Source organism: Thunnus thynnus, chromosome 13 (genome assembly GCF_963924715.1).
Source record: "Thunnus thynnus chromosome 13, fThuThy2.1, whole genome shotgun sequence".
NCBI classification, from domain to species: domain Eukaryota; kingdom Metazoa; phylum Chordata; class Actinopteri; order Scombriformes; family Scombridae; genus Thunnus; species Thunnus thynnus.
Window position 1 is genome coordinate 23,619,566 of NC_089529.1, and position 19,578 is coordinate 23,639,143.

Consider the following 19,578-nt stretch of genomic DNA (forward strand, 5'->3'; position numbering starts at 1 on the left):
GGCCAAGGTTCTTGTTAATGGACGCTGCTCAGACCCATTCTACCTCCAGAGAGGGACGTGCCAAGTTTCCGTCCTGTTGCCCCTCCTTCTTGCACTAGCTCTTGAGCCATTGGCAGAAATGATAATGATGCATAAAGCAATAAATGGGGTTGAATTGGCAGGAGTGGACCACAGAATTATGCTCTACGCAGATGATGTTTTGCTTTTTGTCAACAACCCTTAATTTTCAATCCTTATAATCCTCTCCATTATAAATGAATTCTCTAAAATCTCAGGTTAAAAAATAATTTTTGAAAAATCTGGATTTACTTAATTTGAAATTAGAATATCTGTAAATCTCAATCATCTTTATTGACAAATTTTACAAATATCACCGCAGGAATTAAAACAGATCTGAATCGCTGGCTGGACGTACCCTTATATTGGATGGGCAGAGCGAGCTTGATAAAGATGAACTATCAAGACTATCAAGACTTCTCTGACCAATGCAAATACTCCCTTTCCATATTACAAAAAAACACTATTTATGATACTGAAATGTCTTTGTCTGGATATTTATGGCATGGGAGGAAAATAAGAGTGAAAATGAAAATACTGCAACATCCTATAGACAGAGGGGGGATAGCCCTACCAAGTCTTCTCTATTATAATTGGGCTTGCCAGGCTCAAACAATTTATAATTGGATACATAATTTCTTAAAAGACAAAAAAAACAAAATTGCCTTCTAGTGCTGTCACTAGCATTCCTTACTAGATTATTTGACAAGTAATGTCTGACTCTCTACAGATATTAAAAAAATGTAATTGTATTCATCACATTAAAAGCATAGTATGGTATTTCTAAATTGACTGGCCATGGAAATTGTTCATCATCCCTTCAACCAAAAATTAATAAATTCTTTCTACCAGGACAAGGTAAAGGTGTTTCTGAAAAATGGTTTGCAAAGGTTGTTAAAGCAATCAGAGACCTGTTTGAGGCAGGAACACTTATGTCCTTTCAGCATACTTTTTTACATGTTTGCAGATTAGACATTTTGTATTCACTACCTGCAAGTTTCCTGATGATAAGCATGTTAGGGGCCCTCTTGACGACTTTTTTCTAACTCCAAATATTACAAAAAAGTTTATTTCCCTTTTTTATTAGGAGCTGCAGTGTCTGGATCAATATAGCATTGATAAAATCATCAGTACATGGGAGAAGGATTTTGGAATCCAAACAAGCCAGGAAGAGAGGTCTAATGTATTCGTTATCAAGTAAAATCTTTTCATGTAATCGGTTAAATGAGAGCCAGTACCAAATACTTCATAGGTCACAGTGCACACCTCAGTTTTTCAACAAATGTAGCCGCAAAATATCTCCCATGTGCAAAAAATGTAAGAAAGATGTGGGAACTTATTTTCACTTGATATGGCAATGCCCTGAAAAAATATTAAAAAAGAGCTTTGCACAATCTTTCACATGGTAATTAAATTGGAACCTACATTGTTTTTGTTGTGATTCTCGCCAGAAGGTTTTGATCTTAACCCTTCACAGTATACTCTTGTAACAAAGCTGTTGTTGCTAGCCAGGCGATGTATTTTGTTCCAGTGGATTAAAGACAAACCCCCAACAGCAACACGGTGGTACAGAGAATTATACAAGGTTTTACCAATGGAAAGCCTCTCTGCTACTTTAAAGGGGAATGACACGTATTTCTTAAAAATCTGGCAACCAGTTTTAGTTAATTTCTTTCAGACTTTCTATAGAGGGGTGGATTAACTTTCAGAGTGAATCCCACCATATAAAAATTGGACTTAAAATCCCCTTATCCTCTTTTTATGAATTTATCTTCTTTCCCATCCTCTTTCTCTGAAAACTAGTAGCCTAATACTAGAATGCAGTAGATCTCTTTTCATGTTACACTAGTCTTGTAATGTATGTTGATAATGTTGTTACATCGATTTGATCCTTGATTTAGGTGCTGTCATGATTTTTTCTTTTTTTTTCTTTTTAGTTTTTTATGTGTATGTGTGTTTTAAAAATCAATAAAATTTAAAATGACACTGAACCCTATGACTAAACACTCAACTATTCTGTTTTTATGAGAAATCCTTGATGTCAGTATGAATCCTGTAGTACTTTGGTAGACAAATAATACATTGAAGTGTGCTGTTTTGAGAATTAAGAGCCCAGGAGGAGTAGCTGTTGCACTGCGAGTGGGGCTCTAAATATATAAACAAAAAAAATACAAAGGGTGATGCAAGTTTGTAGCAAATGCTTATTTGAGTAATTTCACTACCATAGATGCTGCTGCACCATTAAACTGGTGCACCAGAAACACTGATGTAAAATGGGTTGGGTCAGGAGAAATGAATTATCAGTCAGTGTGGTAGGAGCTTGCAAGTATGTCAAACTGAATTTTATGAGCTGTTTAATTTCATTTGTTGTACTGGTTATCATTCCCAAAACATAGTCAATAGCTGAATGGACAGTTGAGATAATAACTAATTATTCTACTGGATTAATATGGTGTTGAGAGAGCTGAGCTTGGTAAATCTCTTTATGTGTTAGCCTGTCTTCCAGTACTCAGCTATGGTCTTAACTCTGGATAGTGACTGAAAGAATAAGATTGTGGATATGAGTGGCTGGAACAAGTTTCCTTCCCTGAGTATCTGTGCTCAGCATTAGAGGCTGAAGAAGAAGCTCAGACATCACAAGAAGTGTAAAATAAGAATGTCAAAAGATCATGGGACAGCGAACAACAAACCTGAAGAAAAGGGCTGAAAATAAAAGGATGGATAACACGCTGTGCTTCCATTCATATCATCTACAAACTTAAAGATAGACAGATAGTGCTTCCACTGACCTGTGTGTGAGCGTAGGTGACGTTTGAGTGCAGTATGGCTGGGGAAAGTCCGGTTGCATTCACTACAAATGTAGCTGCGAACGCCGGCGTGGACTTCCATGTGCTGCTGCAATGCTGTCTGGGTCTGGAAACGCTTCCCACAAAGCAGGCAGAAGATGGCCATGTCTGACCCTGCAGAGAAAAAGACACATCGGGGGGGGGTTAGTGGTGAGCGGCGGAAAGCATGATTTCATTTTATTTGCTAATGGTCACCAATTTAAAGGATAACTCAAGTTTCTTACAACGTGGGTAGTCATTAAAAAGAGTGTCGCATGTCTTTTTAATGATGCGCTGTTACTGTGGAACTAGTCAGGGGTGTCAACCTCACCCATAAGCCTCAATAAAGGTTGTGCATGCACAAAATGATGATGAAGATACAGGTTATACAACAACTGAGGTGTAATGGTGTGGGACACATTATAGTTCACTAACTGTGCTCTCATAGGCTTAAGCATACTATGTTTATGGGATTAAAGGTACACACAATACTCATGTTTCAGGATGGGTGCAGAAAGATAAAGATCTCCTATGCAATACTTCAATCGAATCTTGACTCTAGTGAGCACTGTGCATTTTTCTCCAGCAGAGATAAAGAGCACACAGTCGCAAGCACACAAACACATAAACTCACAAACACCATTAACACACACACATACTTACACACACACACACACACACACACAGAGTTGCACGCTCACTTGAACACACTCCCTTCACACTTTTTCAATTACCAGGCTGGGGAAAACTCTGGGGAAGGACTGAGTGTTTGGAGCTCAGTTTCTATTTCATCAGTCAATAACACATCTTTGGGGCAAAGCTGACACTAATTTAAAAATCTATGAAGAGCAACCCGCCTCATGTTCATAACCACTGGAGGAGGAGGAGGGCCCAAGACAGCCTCCACGCCAGATCAATCACTGTCTCGGCTGCTTTACACGCTCAAAAACGGGGATGATACCACCGCTGGAGGATGATGATAGGAGGAAGGATACAGAAGAGCTGTTGGAGACCAGGTAAAGATAGGAGATTCGAGGGAAAAAAAAACTAATTTTGGCGCATCTTGGGAAGAGGAATAAATATTGACAAACCTTCCCCTTCTGACTATATCCCTGTCTCCGTGTTTCATTTTCTGAGTACAGAAAAGAAAGCAGATGTGCCTGCAGGAGAGTATAATTTTGATTAGGTCCTAGTTTAAAAATCATGACCGAAAGCCTGTGGTACTAATGTGTCAGCCCTACAGGTGAAGTATCCCTGGCGGATGATTCCCAATGTGCTGATGACATTGGTCTTTTCTCTAGTTTCACTATTACAGAGCACAAGCTCCCATCTTCATTTTGGAAACATCATGAGCTTTTGTCTAGCAACAACTTCAGAAACACTATGCGCTATATGATTAGCATATAAAGTAATCGCCTAATTGACATGAAATTTGCTGAGCAAATTGCTACCTTGAGGATAAACCTGATTTTAAGAATACTACGGCGTTTCCTCAAGGTCTACCCTCAGGCTGTAAGACTACCGAATTTGTCATTTGCCGCACAAACATTATGGACTTTAGATGCTTTTAGACTAAGTTCTATGGATTTCAAGTTTCTCTGCAATTTTAACTTTGTGTGGAAGTGATTGGCTAGATGGTACAAGATGTGACTCGGTATTTGGTCTTCATCTAGGGCGCTAAGAACTGATCAGAGTGGTTTTTATCCTTTTCTTTTTTAAAATATATAAATGTATCTTAACCAACAACAGTTTTGCATAAAAATCATAACGACTGGATCATCTTTTTTTCTATTGATGATTTTGAAGTTTTAATTTCAACAGGTGGTGCTCTTTACATTTCAGCACATGCAAAATAACAAATTCTTTTCTTTTTCTGAAGCAAACTGGGGTCATAAACTGCATCACTTCTTCTGTATTACTGGACTTTTGCCAGGAAAGACCTGAAGGTACAATGTGTCTATAACAGCAAATGTAAAATCTCCTACTGTTAGTCAAAGTGTACTATAGTTTGTGTAAATAACTTACAACATAAATGTAAGTAGTGCTAAGCTAGTTTTCTCTTGTGTTTGTGCTTGTCTCTTCTTCTGCTCTCCGCTTTTTATCAATGAAGAGGCTATTGACTGGGGTTGATTGCGTCTGGAATCCCTCTGGGACTCCAGATCTTTAAGTGGCTTTGACTGACAAGCATTCCTCCTATTCACTGTTGTCCAGTACCTCATTCTCTCTTTCCTCTCCAACTTGCTCTCTCTTTCTTAGTTCGGTGACTATTTTTGGCCTGGCTCAGTCGGTGGATGAGCATAAGCAAAGGACGTCTTCCTCCAGGCCTCTTCAGACCAAATTATTGATGGTTACATTAAAGATCTTACTGTTGTTGTTTGGAGAGGCAGAAAATGAAAATGGCATTAGTGGTCTTGAGGCAGAACCAGTGATAGAGAGGAGTGGATGGGGGGGATTGAGTGGTCAAAGATGGAGAATTAGAGGGAGAAAAGGTTTTGGAATGTAAAAGGTTAGCAGACCTCTGACCTCAGGTCTGGGCTAAGGCGTGGACATGGTGGAAATACGAAACCCAGATACTGACACACACACACACACACGCACACACACACACACACACACAAAGAAAAAACAGGACTGGTGAGCCAAAAGCGGAAGAACCACATGAAAAAGACTTTTACTTTGAAGTGGGGGCAGTTACAGTGGCAAGTCATAATAAGTTAAATGCCGTACAATATGTGTCAGCAAGTATGTATCAACTTTAAAAGAAGTCTGACATTCAAGGCTTTTATAGGTGTTTTATAGGTGTTAAGCAACACCAGACGGCTGAGAGAGAGTACAACAGAGTCGATGTGAAAGTAAAATTTGGGAAAATTACACCACCTATGAAAAACAGACAACTGCACAGAATAGAATAAACTTTACTGTCCAGCTGAGTCAGGAAAATTGTCCTTGGCCTCAACCTGGACAATATAAAAGCAAACATGTCCACAAGATAAAAAAGAACAAACTAAAGAATCAAAAATGACCACATCTATGGTCCAGCCTCTAACTGTTGCAATTTGAAGAGCCCCTGTATTCAATGCCAAAATAAAAAGATGCACATCTTGATGTAAAGAGGACAGAAGACCTAAAAGATGGTAGAAGTACATTTACTCAAGTACTGTACTTAAGTACAGTTTTGAGGTACTTGTACTTTACTTGAATATTTTCATTTTATCCTACTTGATATTTCTGCTCTACTACATTTCAGAGGCAAATATTGTACTTTTTACTCCACTACATTTATTTGACAGCTATAATTACAGTGGAAACTGCTTATAGTGATCATGGTTACAGTGATCAACCGCTTATATGAATCAAAAAGCTCATGACAGAATCATTCTTATACAAATACTGTTTAAATAATTCACTTATAATAATACAGTAGTCTGCTTACAGTGTTAATTTTGGGTCTTTTCATTCATGACAACATATGGAAAAGTTTTTTAAAACTATGATAATTCTACTTTTTGTTTTTACTTTACTTCCATGATACACGTAAGATATGTACTTAGTGGCTGCGGTGCTATTATTGCCTTGTGGTAACCCATTTGCTCCCGGCTGGTGACCTGAGGCTGGTTCTGTGTGCACATTGAAATCATGACGGGAAAAAGAAAGTAATTTTCTCTCAATGAAACACGTCGTCTCCTCGAAGCTCATGACAACCTGCCCAAACTACCCAACGAGATGCAGCAGCCAAACAACAAGCGTTTGAAACAGCTGTACTGTATTTTAAAACAATAAAAATAATATAAAATTCAGTAAATAGTGAAGCTGTCCATTTCATTACTTTATATTCATGTATTAAATATAGAAATGTATGATGGTAATCTGCACGAGAAATAAAGAAAAAGAAAAAAAATTTGGTTATAATAGTCATACGCTTTGACCCAGACAGACTGTTTCCACTGTAATAGCTATCTTTTACTACAACTATAATTAGTTAAATTTTACATGAAATAACAAAGGTTTGAGAAAAGCCTGAAAAGTGAATCCAAATTTATGTATCAGAACTTTGTTTTTTCTTCTTTCCTCTCCCATTAATCATCTCACGACCCCTCAGATTCATCCTGTGACCCTGTCATAGCCTATAATACCTATATGCTATATGCTATATGCTATGACAGGTCCTTGAGCTATTTTCTTCTACTCTGCGTTTCATTAACACCAAGAAACAGCTGAATGACCTCCATGGCATCCCCATTCAGCAGATTGCATTGTACAGGAATCTTACTAGTATTGACTACTCTCAATGCCACCTGTGGAATGATTTTTTGAGTACACAGCCTGTGGAAAAAACATGGACTTAACATCTGTAATGTCACTGATGATTGAGTTTTGGGTCTGCCATGAAAAATCATTTATTTTGTATTTCAAGAGAGAAGTTTAGATTTGTTTTTTAAAGCAAATCTTACATAGTCTGACATTTATTGAAACTATGTAATTGCCACTAATGTAATTGCAGCATAATGCCCCGTAAATGTCTTCTGATGAGCAGAAGCAGCTTCTTAAGAGACAACAAATTGTGCTGATTTTGAGGCAAATGAACATAGTTTGACTTGACGCTGCAAAAGTTTGTCGATATAACTTTAACAAGCTAGCGGAACGTGAAAAAGAGGCGTGAAAATGAACAACATCGTGCACAAGTATAGTTGCAGCACGCAGAAAATAACTGCACAAACAAAGCTGAGTATGCTCAAAGAAAACACAGCCTGCAAGCTTCAGACACTTGAGAGATGAGATACCGCCGGCCTCTTTGTGTCTTTATGTGTGAATGCGTCATGATATTTGGATTTTCTGGATTTTCACCTGCAACTGCCAAAGATGATGCCGAGTAAATGCAAATCCAGGCTTTGATACATCCTACAGGTGACATCTTACATGTATGATCTACGCCTTTCAACTGTTTATAAGTGGGAAATCTACTTGCTATCATTCCCCCTTCTTGTCTACAAACCAGAGTTTTTAGTAAAGCGTAGTGTGAACCCTGATTAGAGTTAGATGAAATGAAGTGGTACAAACCATACAGTCAGTACAGGGAATAATGTGTGTGTGTTACAGGAAAGTGAGTAAAGGTGTTTTTAGCTGCTGATAGATGAAGAGAGCAGTGGAGAGATAAAAAAAAAAGGAAGGAAAGGTGGGAGAAAAGTAGTTGACCCAGGAGGTCCATTACAGTGTAAAATTGAGTCAGCCCAAAGTGACACCTGAAAGGAAGAGCTGGAGGAGCCGGAGTGGTGGGGGGGGGTTCTTAGTCTCAGTCCTGTTGGGCTGTTTTGGAATAATTTACCTCCTCTAACCAGCCTCTTTCCCTTTCTCCCGCCATCTATTTATAAAGGCTTGGGCAGTTTGTGGCTGTTTGTGTGTGTGCGGCTGCGGCAGTGCCGGCAGTATCTTAATGGGCCTGGAGTGGCAAGGCTGCTGTTATTTAAGTGGGGGACGGACAGAGGCCGGTAATGGAGAGGAATACTCCCCGATGGGAGTTGACAGTGGCTGGATGGGCACAGAGCAGAGAAATGGCCTGAGGGGGAGAGGCTGGCCATTGAGGTAGGCACTTTCTCTGATTCTGATGTGCAGCAGGCTAGCCGAACGCCCCTCCACCCACCAGCCCCTAAAGAGAAGTCTGAAAAAGTCTTAAAAGATTCTCAGTGAATGGCCTCAAAATTTCATCATATCAAACCCCATTTTGACAGCATTTTTTCAGCGAGGCCTTTCGAACAGCAGACATTTCAACTTGTCATAGAAGGATAAAGCACAGGGGTTACTAATTACAATGTCTCTGTTCTATTTAAGTGTCACAATAAGTCACAACAGTCATTACTTTTATTGACATGAAAAATGCCTGTAATCACTTACTTTTTACAGTTTATTCACAGCAAATGACGCATGTACATATTACGTAGTTGTGGTTAACTGTCTTCATTACTCTTCTTCTGTATTAAAACTGAATGAATCCTCTCAAACTTACAGTAGAAGGTCTACATGGTACCTGGTTTTCTACAGTTTATGTTCATTACTTTCAGAAAACCTTAGCTGAACCTCTGAAAAGCTTCCCGTCATGGGTGAAAACCAATATTTCTCACTCTAAACTAGTTTGGAAAAACGCAGGATTTACTAACTGTTTTACGCACGCAGCACCATCTTAGAGACTTAGAAGCTGTAACGACTCAACGTGTTTCAAGGTGAGTGTTAATGTGTGCAGAAAACAAGCTGTACCTGCTTTAAATCCATCCTGAACACTTGTGTGTCTTGGACTGTAGTCAAGACAGTTAAATGTGTCCCGACTCTGGCCTGCAATGCAGCGTGCTGAACAGAGGACCTGCCAGAGTTAATGAGGCAGAGAGCAGCGGGACCTCAGCACAAGGTGTTCAATCACAGGCCATTACCACAGCCCTCAACCTCCGTTACTGCTTGCTCTTGTCAATAGCAATCTATCGAAAGCTATAGTTTATCTATAGGGAGTGCAAAATAGTGACCAAATGTGGGCGTCTGTATCCTAAAACACCTACATTAATCTCAGGTGTCTCAGTTTGAGCTCGGATTGAGGCCTAATAACAGAAACATGATCCCAAAGTCACCAGGATGTGTAATTTATGATGGTTTTGTGAGTTGCTGCCTTCAAGTCCGGCTTTGTAGACTTTTAACTTCTGAAACTTCTGAGCTTCTGTCATAAACATGATTTACCTCGAGCATGAATGTTCATTCCTGGAAACAGCAGTTAGACAACAAAAAAAAAAAAAAAAGCAATACTCAGGGTCCACTTACTAACTTTTAACAAGAGGTTGAAAGCCTTGGAGAAATCTATTATGTGGACCTTGAGTTATATAAAATATAAAAATGGTCCCAGAGGAGATAACAGAGGATTCTTATTTCTTCTTCCACCTTGAGAGTTTTCATTATATTATAGAAACTGTGCTTTGTGATGCAAAACGTAGGAAAATATGCATCACATATGGAGCATTTGAGAGGCGCATCACAGGAAGCGCAGAGTGAATATAGAAACCTCATAGCTTAAAGGGAATCCCAACTATTCTCAGCTGTATTTCTGTTTCAGCTGCAGGTTTTTCACATATCAGAGGAAGTTTCAGGGAAAATATCAAAAGCAAAACTGCTGGAAAAAATTGACATCATCCACAGTATGTAAAGATTTTCTTTCCAAAATCCCCCAATCGTTGTTTAACCTATTAAAAAGGTGCAATGAAGAATGGTTACCACAGCTGATCTGTAAAGGTTTCGGTCATTAAATGTCAAAAACAGTCAGACCCATTTGTTCCCTTCTTGCCTCAGACTGTCTTTGCTTTACACCAGCAAACGCAGCCTTTAACATTCAGTCACAATAACATCCCTCCTTCCAGGCGCTTTGTTGTATTCTTAGCTCTGCTAGCTGCCACCATCTAACTGCCAGTCACTACAAACACCAGTCACAACAGTCCTGCCTGTGTTGGCGGAGCGAGGTGTGAGAAACAAAAGCAGAGGTGTCGTTCCTGCTGCTCTTTAGCCTCGTCTAGACAAGACATGTTTTTGTTGTTGCTCTCATCTGCAATCAAGCTTCATCACACATCAGGTCACAGCTGCTTTGAAAAGGTCGCCAAGCACCTTTTTTTTTTACCTCCACCTCCATGGGGTGTCACCTGTTAAATGCATCTTGTCATGAACAAACAAATAAGTGTCTACTGTTGCTCTCTCTTATGGATTTGAAAAGGTCTCACTTGAAATGTTTGGCTATGCCCCCCCACGCTCACAACTTTAAACTGTAGTCATCATTTCTGGCATATCGCTGGCTAGCAGGACCCCCCCCCGTGGGAAACTGTTGTTGTCTGTGGCACCACGGGGGAAACTAACAGTCACCGTATAGTTTATCCAACAGTGTCAAACACTGACAATGTCAAAGCAGACTATGCAGAAATCAAAGAATTCCAACTCTTTGCTTCTCTCTATCACTTAGCCATTGAGACATATTGTTAGACATATGCTCCTCAGTCTGATTATGGTCTCTTCAGCAGATTATCCAGAGAACCGATTTGTTCTTAACTGGGGGAAGAAAGATGGCCAGCTTTTTGCTAACCAACATGCAAACAATTTCTCAGAGCTTCCATCAAACTCTGAACAGATCCTGTACATTTGGAGTGACTGCAGTAAAGCTGCCACATGGTGCTAACAGAGGCACGAGGACTGCCAACACATATATGGAGAAATTAGGAAATGAGCATTCTGTTAAAGCACTTTACGCAACACGCATTGCCTCCAAATTACATCACTCCAAACAGCATGGGCAAATCATCTCCTGTTTGTCACACGCAAACTGTTGCTAATGGTTAAATTTAGGTAAGTTCGATATTACTTTCATGATCAGGATCCTGGAGCCTGGTTTTAAGTGCTGGAACGTCCATGACCCCAAAAAGTCACAGAGCCGTTAACTTGTCATGTGACATATTTCTAAATTTAAGACTACACTGAGAAAGCTCACATAATAATAATATATATCATGAACCCATTTAATCAAGAGTTTCTCAGTCGAATGGTGAGGAAACTCAGACAGTGCGGTTTGGGACGGAGTTACATCAGAAACTGTTGACATACAGATGAAAAAGCGTGCAAATATACTGTATATGCAACTATCCGCCCTCGCTTTCCTGCACTTAAGTATTTCAGTCTTTAACCTGTTGCTAGTCACATCTCCTTTACCTAATCTTTCAGGTTTGGGACACTATCATGCCCTCACTTGTGGAGCTTATATATATCCAGAGTTTTTCAGAATCGTTGCTACAGTATCACCTGTTCACAGAGAATTGCCTTTCACTCCGAGTATCCTGTTATCCAACTGTGTACAGCCTTCACTAACATCCTCTTTCCTCAGCTCACATTTCCAGCCTGGTTCCTCTTATGTGCTTCAAAACACACAGACACACATAACACCAGACACTCGAGCACACTCGCCTGGCCTCTAACACAGCGCACTCTGTATACAGTATGAGAAAGAAAGAAAATGAAATGGGTTGTTTTGCGCTACCGCTAATTCATTTAAAACACCTTCACAAAAGTATTTATTGATCTAACTGGAAGAGGGACTCCTTGTTAAAGAGAGAGAGAGATCTGTGTGCAGTGGAAAACTACTTGATAAAAGCAACATTTGATTAAAATCTTTACATCTAGTCTTGCATAGGTTCGCTGTTATTCAAGTTCAAGGTTGTCAATATGTTTATGTCACATTTAAGACTTTCTGCTTCTGCATGAGAATGTCATTTACCACAATTTACAGGAAACAAATGTAAGGAGAGAAACTTAAAATACACAATGGATACAGAAATCATTTTTTTGGGGTTCTGGAGCCCTCAAGGACTCGTTAGATAAATTTGAAGGATTGAAAGCTGATAAATTGGGCAGGAAAGTGATAAAAGCATATTTTTTTCTTGTAAATGTACCTTATTTTTAACATCCTAGAGAGTCAAACCTTTAAAAATAATTCAGATAAAGCAATGTGAGAGGGAAAAACACTTATGGGTCGAATTCGTCACTAGTATGTATGTGGGCCGCTTTGCTTTAAGGGGTTGGGAGCCTTACGTTATCATTATCATTTCCTGTTAGTATTAAAATGTTACAGTACACTCATTTCTTGTATACTAACTGTAAATACTAATGATTATACACTCAACGTGTGAGTAAATCTTTTAGTACTCATAAATAATGTGGTACAAGACCAAGCCTTTACATTTACCTTTATATTTTAATTCTTTGAATACATTTTTAAATGTATATGAATGTAATTTTGACTTTTTAATGACCTTGGCTTTGGAGAGACGCCATGGTACTTAAAATACAAGTGCAATTAAACACAATAAAATGAGTCACTGAATGTTTTATATCCACTGGTGACTTTAAGCTTTACTGAATGAGGATCAGCTGAAAAGAACTACCAGAAATCAAAGGAAAGAAAATGTCTATTATAAAAAAAAACAAAAAAATGCAACAGCACACAGTCAACGGAGTCGGTCCTGCTGTATTTTGTTTTGTTTCGTCTCTGCCTCCCACTTCCATCGGGCAGTGATAATTCACATCGGGCCCGCAGCAGCGCTGACATTGTAAGATGAACTGCTCCCAGCTAGATTAATGCCACCAGATGCCAGGCGAGATGCCATATTAATTACCCAGAGATAATGTCAGCACAACCATATGGCAGCTCAACTGGCCATTTAGTTGACAGGGAGAGGTCTTTATAGCAGTGCAAATTTCCTCATCTGCACAGCATCACAGCCTTTCGCCATATTCTCTCTCTCTACTGTAGCAACTGGAGCGCTTCACTACTATTTGCACATTATCACTGAAATGATGGTATTGTTAACTCTGCATCTGTAGGATTTTATATAGACAATAATACAGTATTAGGAAGCCTTAGTGGTCATGTGTTTTTCAGTATTCGTAATGATTTTTAAATGTACTTATTAGGTTTAAGCAAAAATGACATTTTAATCAAGGACAAGGTGATATTCTATATTTCTGACATTGTCAACAAATCCCATGAAAGGACCAAGATCTCTATTGTTGTCTAAACTGTGGGACATGCTCCTCCATTACCATCCGCCGTCCTGATGTCATACTCGAAAACCCACCAAATTTGTATTAATCTACGGATGTAAATAGTTCCCAACAAATACACGATTTACTCCAGTTTGAATAATGTTTGCCAAAAACCACAGTGTCCAACAGTTTTAGGAAATTACTGAGAAATTAATTGGAAACTTCCTGTAGGAATAAACCAACTAGAATGCAAGAATTTCTTTCAGTGACTGTTAACCATACGAGATGTGTAGAGAGAGGATAATCTGTATTCCTATAACATGGCCTCCTTTGAAGGTTTTCAGATCTTAAATACACATCACACCCACCTTCAAGAACCTTAAAGGGAATTTCAAACCCTTCCCCTGCATGACTGCAGTGGATATAAATTCCAACATGTCAGTAGAATTTATTTACCAGCATGTGTTTGTTTTTTTTTTTTTCCCCTCTCACCACCATGCTGACTGTAAAGATCATAAACGATGCAAGCTGGGGAATGAATGTCAATGTGAAAAACAGTGGCAAAGCCCTTTAACATGATTTACAGTTGCGGTGCTCGGCCTCCTTTCTCTTTGTTGACTTGCTGAACATTTACAAAAGACGGACCACGCTTACCATCCAATCCACCCCACCACGGCCCCCCCCCCCCGACATCCCCTCCTCACCCACCACCACCACCACCACCACCACCACCGGAGCACCCACCTACCCCACCCTCCAATCCCCACAAATCCGATTTAATCAGACAACTTGTGCAGTGTGGCTCGGAGTAAGAAAAAGGATAATTAGTAAACAGAGGAGCTACTCGCCAGGCTTCATTGGCATTCGCACCGGGTTACTGTGTCGCATTTAAAATGCAGTCTGATGAAGTCTACAGAATCAAACCATTTGTTACTCCTATTGAGAAGGCTTCGGGCTACTGGCAATTAAATTGGAATTAGCGCTGGGGAATGAGATACGGCAGATTCATACCAAGGAGAGGAGGGAGGGAGGGAAAAGGAAACAGAGAGTTCTCTGCCTGGACCTGATCTGCTCTACAGTGGGTCAAGACTGGAAGTGATTGGATTTTCTTTACTTTTGTTTATTTCCCGCATGACTACTATTATCGTTATTTCCACGCAGCCCAACTGTCTCTCATACATCTCTTGTAACTGAATTAATAAACTGATTTATGTGCTTCTTGAAAAAATTAGAAGCATATATAAGAACTAAAGTGAAAGAAGAAAACATAAATGGTTTGGCCTTGAGCGTCATTAACATCTGAGGGCTTTCACCTTTCACTTGTAACGATTATATATATATATACATATATACATATATATATATAAACTGGATGAAAACAAACATGTGACTGTACTTTAACTCTGAATCTGAGGAGGAGAGAGAGAAGAAACAAAGAGATGCCATTTGCTCTACCACAGTTGAATGGGCACAGTGGAGCTCAGCATGGAGAGAGTGCTGGTCCACTGGCAGAGGAAGGAAGAGAAAGGAAGAAGGGATGAAGGGAGGGAGGGAGGGAGAGTGGAAGGAAGGAGGGAGGGCAGATAAATGAAGTGGAAATGAGAGGGAACAGCTCCTGTGCTACAGCTGGCCTCCCCTAACTCTCAGCCAGGCTGGCCATGACAACTGGCTCGCTCTTCCTCTGCCAGTCAGGGAGGGGCCTCGTTTTTTTTTTTTTAAGCAGGAGGGGCCCGGTCCAGGATGTACAACTGGTAAAGGGCCAGTAGAGGCCACTGAGTAGGCTCTGACTTCACATTTAGGACGTATGTTCATAGCAAAACTCAATTTAGTTGTTGAATTTTGTAATCCAGGATCTACAGCCTCATCAGTGGTGGCATTTGGAGGCTTTTATCAATATAAGACTCTAGACTTTGAATATTGTGTTGAAATGTTAGTACAAAATATCTGATAGATCGTACAAACAGTTTGTCATGTCTGAGAAAATAACCCTTGATGATGTCACAGTGATGTCTTCAGGGTCATCACGGCTTGATACTACAAATACACTGATTTACAAACTGGAGTTACAGATGTGGAGGCTTACAAAGCAGCAGAGATTTAATAAAAAAATATGCTATTTGCATTATGGGAACTGTAGGATCCAGGTGTTTTTGGAGTCAGAATGATCTTATTACCTCTGTGACAACATTTTTTGTTTGTTTTCTATCTCTTGTGTGTTACCCACATTGTGTCATGACATGAAATTTGTATATTGACATGTAACTTCTATGTATGACTTGTTTTTTTAATGTCATACAGGATGATACAGTATATATATATATATGTATATATATATATATATATATATATATATATATATATATATTCTCAATTCAGCAACACAGTGTGTACTATCACCAAGACAAATACCTGCACATTTAATAATTTAAAGCAATAGAGCTGCACTCATTCAGTCTTGAATTAAAATGTCGGCTTTTTATCCCAACAAGCTTTCTGAAATTGCAAAAAAAGCAAAATGTGCTATTAGAAAAGAAAAAAATAGTAAATAAGATGCTCATCATGATAGTAAAGTGTGTGCCTGAATGTGTGTTTGTGACTCCATAAACGCACATATGCACTCAAATGCTTCATTCTCAAGGTTAAATACAAAGATGTTGCTCAAGCGAAGTCCATTACTGCAGGAAACCAATGAAAATAAATGACAGCATTCGGTGGGGGGTTCGAGTATCCCACGGAGAAATTTGCGCAGCTCGGCCATTTGTATACTCAGTTTTCTCCACATAAAATGCTCAATTGTGTGTTTACAGATGAAGCACCACATCTGAGTGCTATCCTATTTTTCTCTTTAACAGGAAATGAGACGTTTTCACTCTAAATATATCAGAAAATCTGCCAGCTGCTGTATATCCCTGTCACCAAGATTAATGAACTTGAGCATGTAAAAAAAAAAAAAAAAAAACCCCTCTCTGACACTGATTCAGAAAAGGTTTTACAAGACCTGCAAGCAGCTACATACTAATGTAAACTGTATACATTAACATCAGGATTTCAGCTTTAATAGCTAAAACTAAGAGGGGAAAATGACTCAAATAGACTTTATTTAAAAAGGTTTAAAAACTAATATGTATCCTCTTTACTGTGAGAGTTGAAGACATAAACAACAAAAGATGAAAAGGGAGACAAAGCAGGAAGTCTCAGACCAATTCAAAAAGTGCCGAAAATGTCACCTCACGTTGGCCGTGTGTGTGTGTGTGTGTGTGTGTGTGTGTGTGTGTGTCGTGTCTGTACAGGTTAATTACTGGAAGTCTAATGTCTGATTGTGGACCTGTCACCTTTTGAACATTTGCATCACTTCCTTCCTCTCTGATCATTGTCATCTTGTCCGTTATTCTGTTTCCTTAAACACCTTGAAAATGAACCCGTCTGTATCGTCGCGCAACGTGAAAAAAAGAAACAGTCGGACTTGTTGGTTTATAGCAAAGGAGTGAATCCATTTATATGTATTATTTAAAAGTATGAAGGAAGGGTTGATGTACCAGTTACCCAAACATGAAATTAAAGATGATATCAAGCCACATTTGCAAATAAGATATGGATAAGAATATATACGTGTAATTAGAAAAGGGCTTTTTAATTCATTAAAAGGAGTTTAGTGGGATTTAATAACACTACAGAGTCATGTTTTATAATATTTGCTATTTACATTTGTGATGTGTCTCCTGCTGTTCATATCACAACTGTGAACAGTATTTACTGTTTTAAATTGTTCCAAAGCGTCTAAACTTCTAAATCTTTAATGTTTTTACACCTCGGTGTAAAAGTGTGAGGTTTACTACAGATGGTCTTCATGTATCATTCTCTTGTCATACTGATTTGATTTCACACATTTAATTAATTACTAAACATCAACAAAACATAATTACTGACATTTTTTTTTTATTAAATGCAAAAATATGTTGTGTTTTTTTTATGTTTGGCGTTAAAAAAAAAAAAAAACTATTCAAATGGCAGCAGCTTTAAATTCATACATTTAATGTGGTGAAACAGACAAAATGTGATCAGACAAGTTAAGAATATTGCTGAATACATTAATAAATAATAGTTATAGTAAATAATTAAATTGGAGTGTAAAAAAAAATGTTTTATACTTTTCCTTTAACCTTAAATGAGTTGGTAAAACGCTTTCTTTCCACTTTTATCAAAATTTACTTAATAAAATAATTAAAACTACATATTGTCCTCTTCCATATGTCTTACAAAAATCACATTTTTTAAAATAACTCCTTCATTTTTAAATTTTTTTCCTACTTTTTCAGTTTCTAAGGCTTCAATAGATACTTTATGTACAGTTTACTGATCATTATCTTATTTTTATTAACAGATGTTCCCACAATTTTTAAGATTCTGTTCACTTCCACTGCTGCAGTTACTCGTTTGTTATATTCATTTAAGTGATTTGTGTTTTTAAGTCTGCTGTTACTGTGCAGTATATAGTGTGGTGGGGTTATGAGGGGCCACAAACTTCTGCTATAGTCCCAATAAAGACTTGTGTCAGCACGTTTCCACGGCTGCTATGTTTCATACCCTCTTAATCCAGTCTTTAAGATTTTTTTTTCAGTGTCATTCCTTCACCTGTACTAACATGTGCTGTTGTTGTCTACCTGTGTTCGACTGGCTGATTGTGTTTTTTTATCCCGTTCATCAATAAATTTCCATGTACTATACACTTCATTTAAATTCAGAAAGTTGACCATTCTCTGCTCCCTTAAAATAAAAAAGGTTTGTGAGCCAGACAGACTGGGAGTGACCAGTTCAACTCAAACCCTGTCAACCTCCCGTCACCCCCCCCCCCCCTCCCACCTTTACCCCCTGTCCTGCAATGGAATCCCAAATCTCTCCTCGCCTTCCCAGGATTTATTCTTCCCACTGGCCATCTGGACAGTGGGGGCAGAGAACGTAAAAGGAAAAAGGGGGTAAGGGGGGGACGGAGTTGCAAACCCACATTAGTCACAGGCTCTTAAGTCCTCCGACCCAAGCACACATATACACACACACACACACAAAAAAGGCCGAAGCCAAATGACCCTTGCCCCCCCCCACCCCCTTTACTTTTTTCCCCTCACTGTGGCTGCTGACATCGTCTTTCCTGCTGGACAAAAGGCTTTTAGCACCTCACTCTACTGTCCTAACCACAACACACACACACACACACAGAGCACCCTCCATCCCTTCTGACACAGACATGCTGGACAGGATGGGGTGTTTGTTTTGTTTTCTCAGACGGCTTGGAAAGAAGGGAAGGGTGGGCTGGCACAAAAAGAACCTGTGATGAAGGGCGTCGGGGATGGGAGTTGAAGGCTATCTGTTGTGTGTAACTTTAAAAAAAGTAGAACAATTCATACGTGAATGCTCACGGAGAAGCATAGCTGAATCACGACTGAATGATAAAGGTATTAGGTACAATGGGGATGGCATGCTTCTCGGCAGGCTTTATGTAGTTAACGTGGGCCTTTTGTTGTGAGTAGCAGAAGATGAGTACAGGGTTGGAGGTCTAAGAACAAAGTCACAGAGCACTACAAGTCTCCATTGTTAGGGAGGTTTGTATTCAACACAAATACAGGAGTGTTTTTTTTTTTTTTTTACAGTGGAGAGCAGGTGAAGGCTGCGTGCGCCCTTCTTATACTGCAGAACAATCCACTGCAAAATATGCCACAAAGTAGCGGCGAGGCCGTGACATCGCAGAGTTGCACACTTCATTCTCAGCCATCTCAGTACACAAAAAGAAAAATAACAATTTGAAATCTAAGTTCATCTCGATTAAATCAAGACACCTCGTGAAGAGCTGACAGCAGCGTTTGTATGGAATCAGAGAAAATACTCCTTGAACATTTTCTTTTGTGAAGCAAACAATTAGCAGTACACAAGAAAAGGAGCTGTAAATACCACAACAATGCATTATAGGCTGGCATTCACAGCCTGAATGCAGTGGTACAAGTGGAATAACAGATTGCACTCGAGATGAGTAATGTAAACCCTGAGATTGAACCTGTATAATAACTGAGATGGTGAAGAGCAGGAGACTGCAAATACAATAGATATATAAGCATCAGTAAGCGGTATCAGGGCTGCAAGTTCAGATTTTCTTATA

The 19,578-nt window shown here is 39.1% G+C and overlaps 1 protein-coding gene across 2 annotated transcripts in view; it reads right to left on the minus strand.

Annotated features, from left to right (window-relative positions):
* The window catches only part of zbtb16a (zinc finger and BTB domain containing 16a), a 158,508-nt gene that overhangs the window by 22,499 nt on the left and 116,431 nt on the right, over positions 1–19,578 (minus strand). For both annotated transcript variants that reach the window (XM_067608746.1, XM_067608745.1), the window contains exon 5: positions 2,847–3,017. In XM_067608746.1, the coding sequence (XP_067464847.1) occupies positions 2,847–3,017 (171 nt within the window). The remainder of the gene's footprint in view (positions 1–2,846; positions 3,018–19,578) is intronic.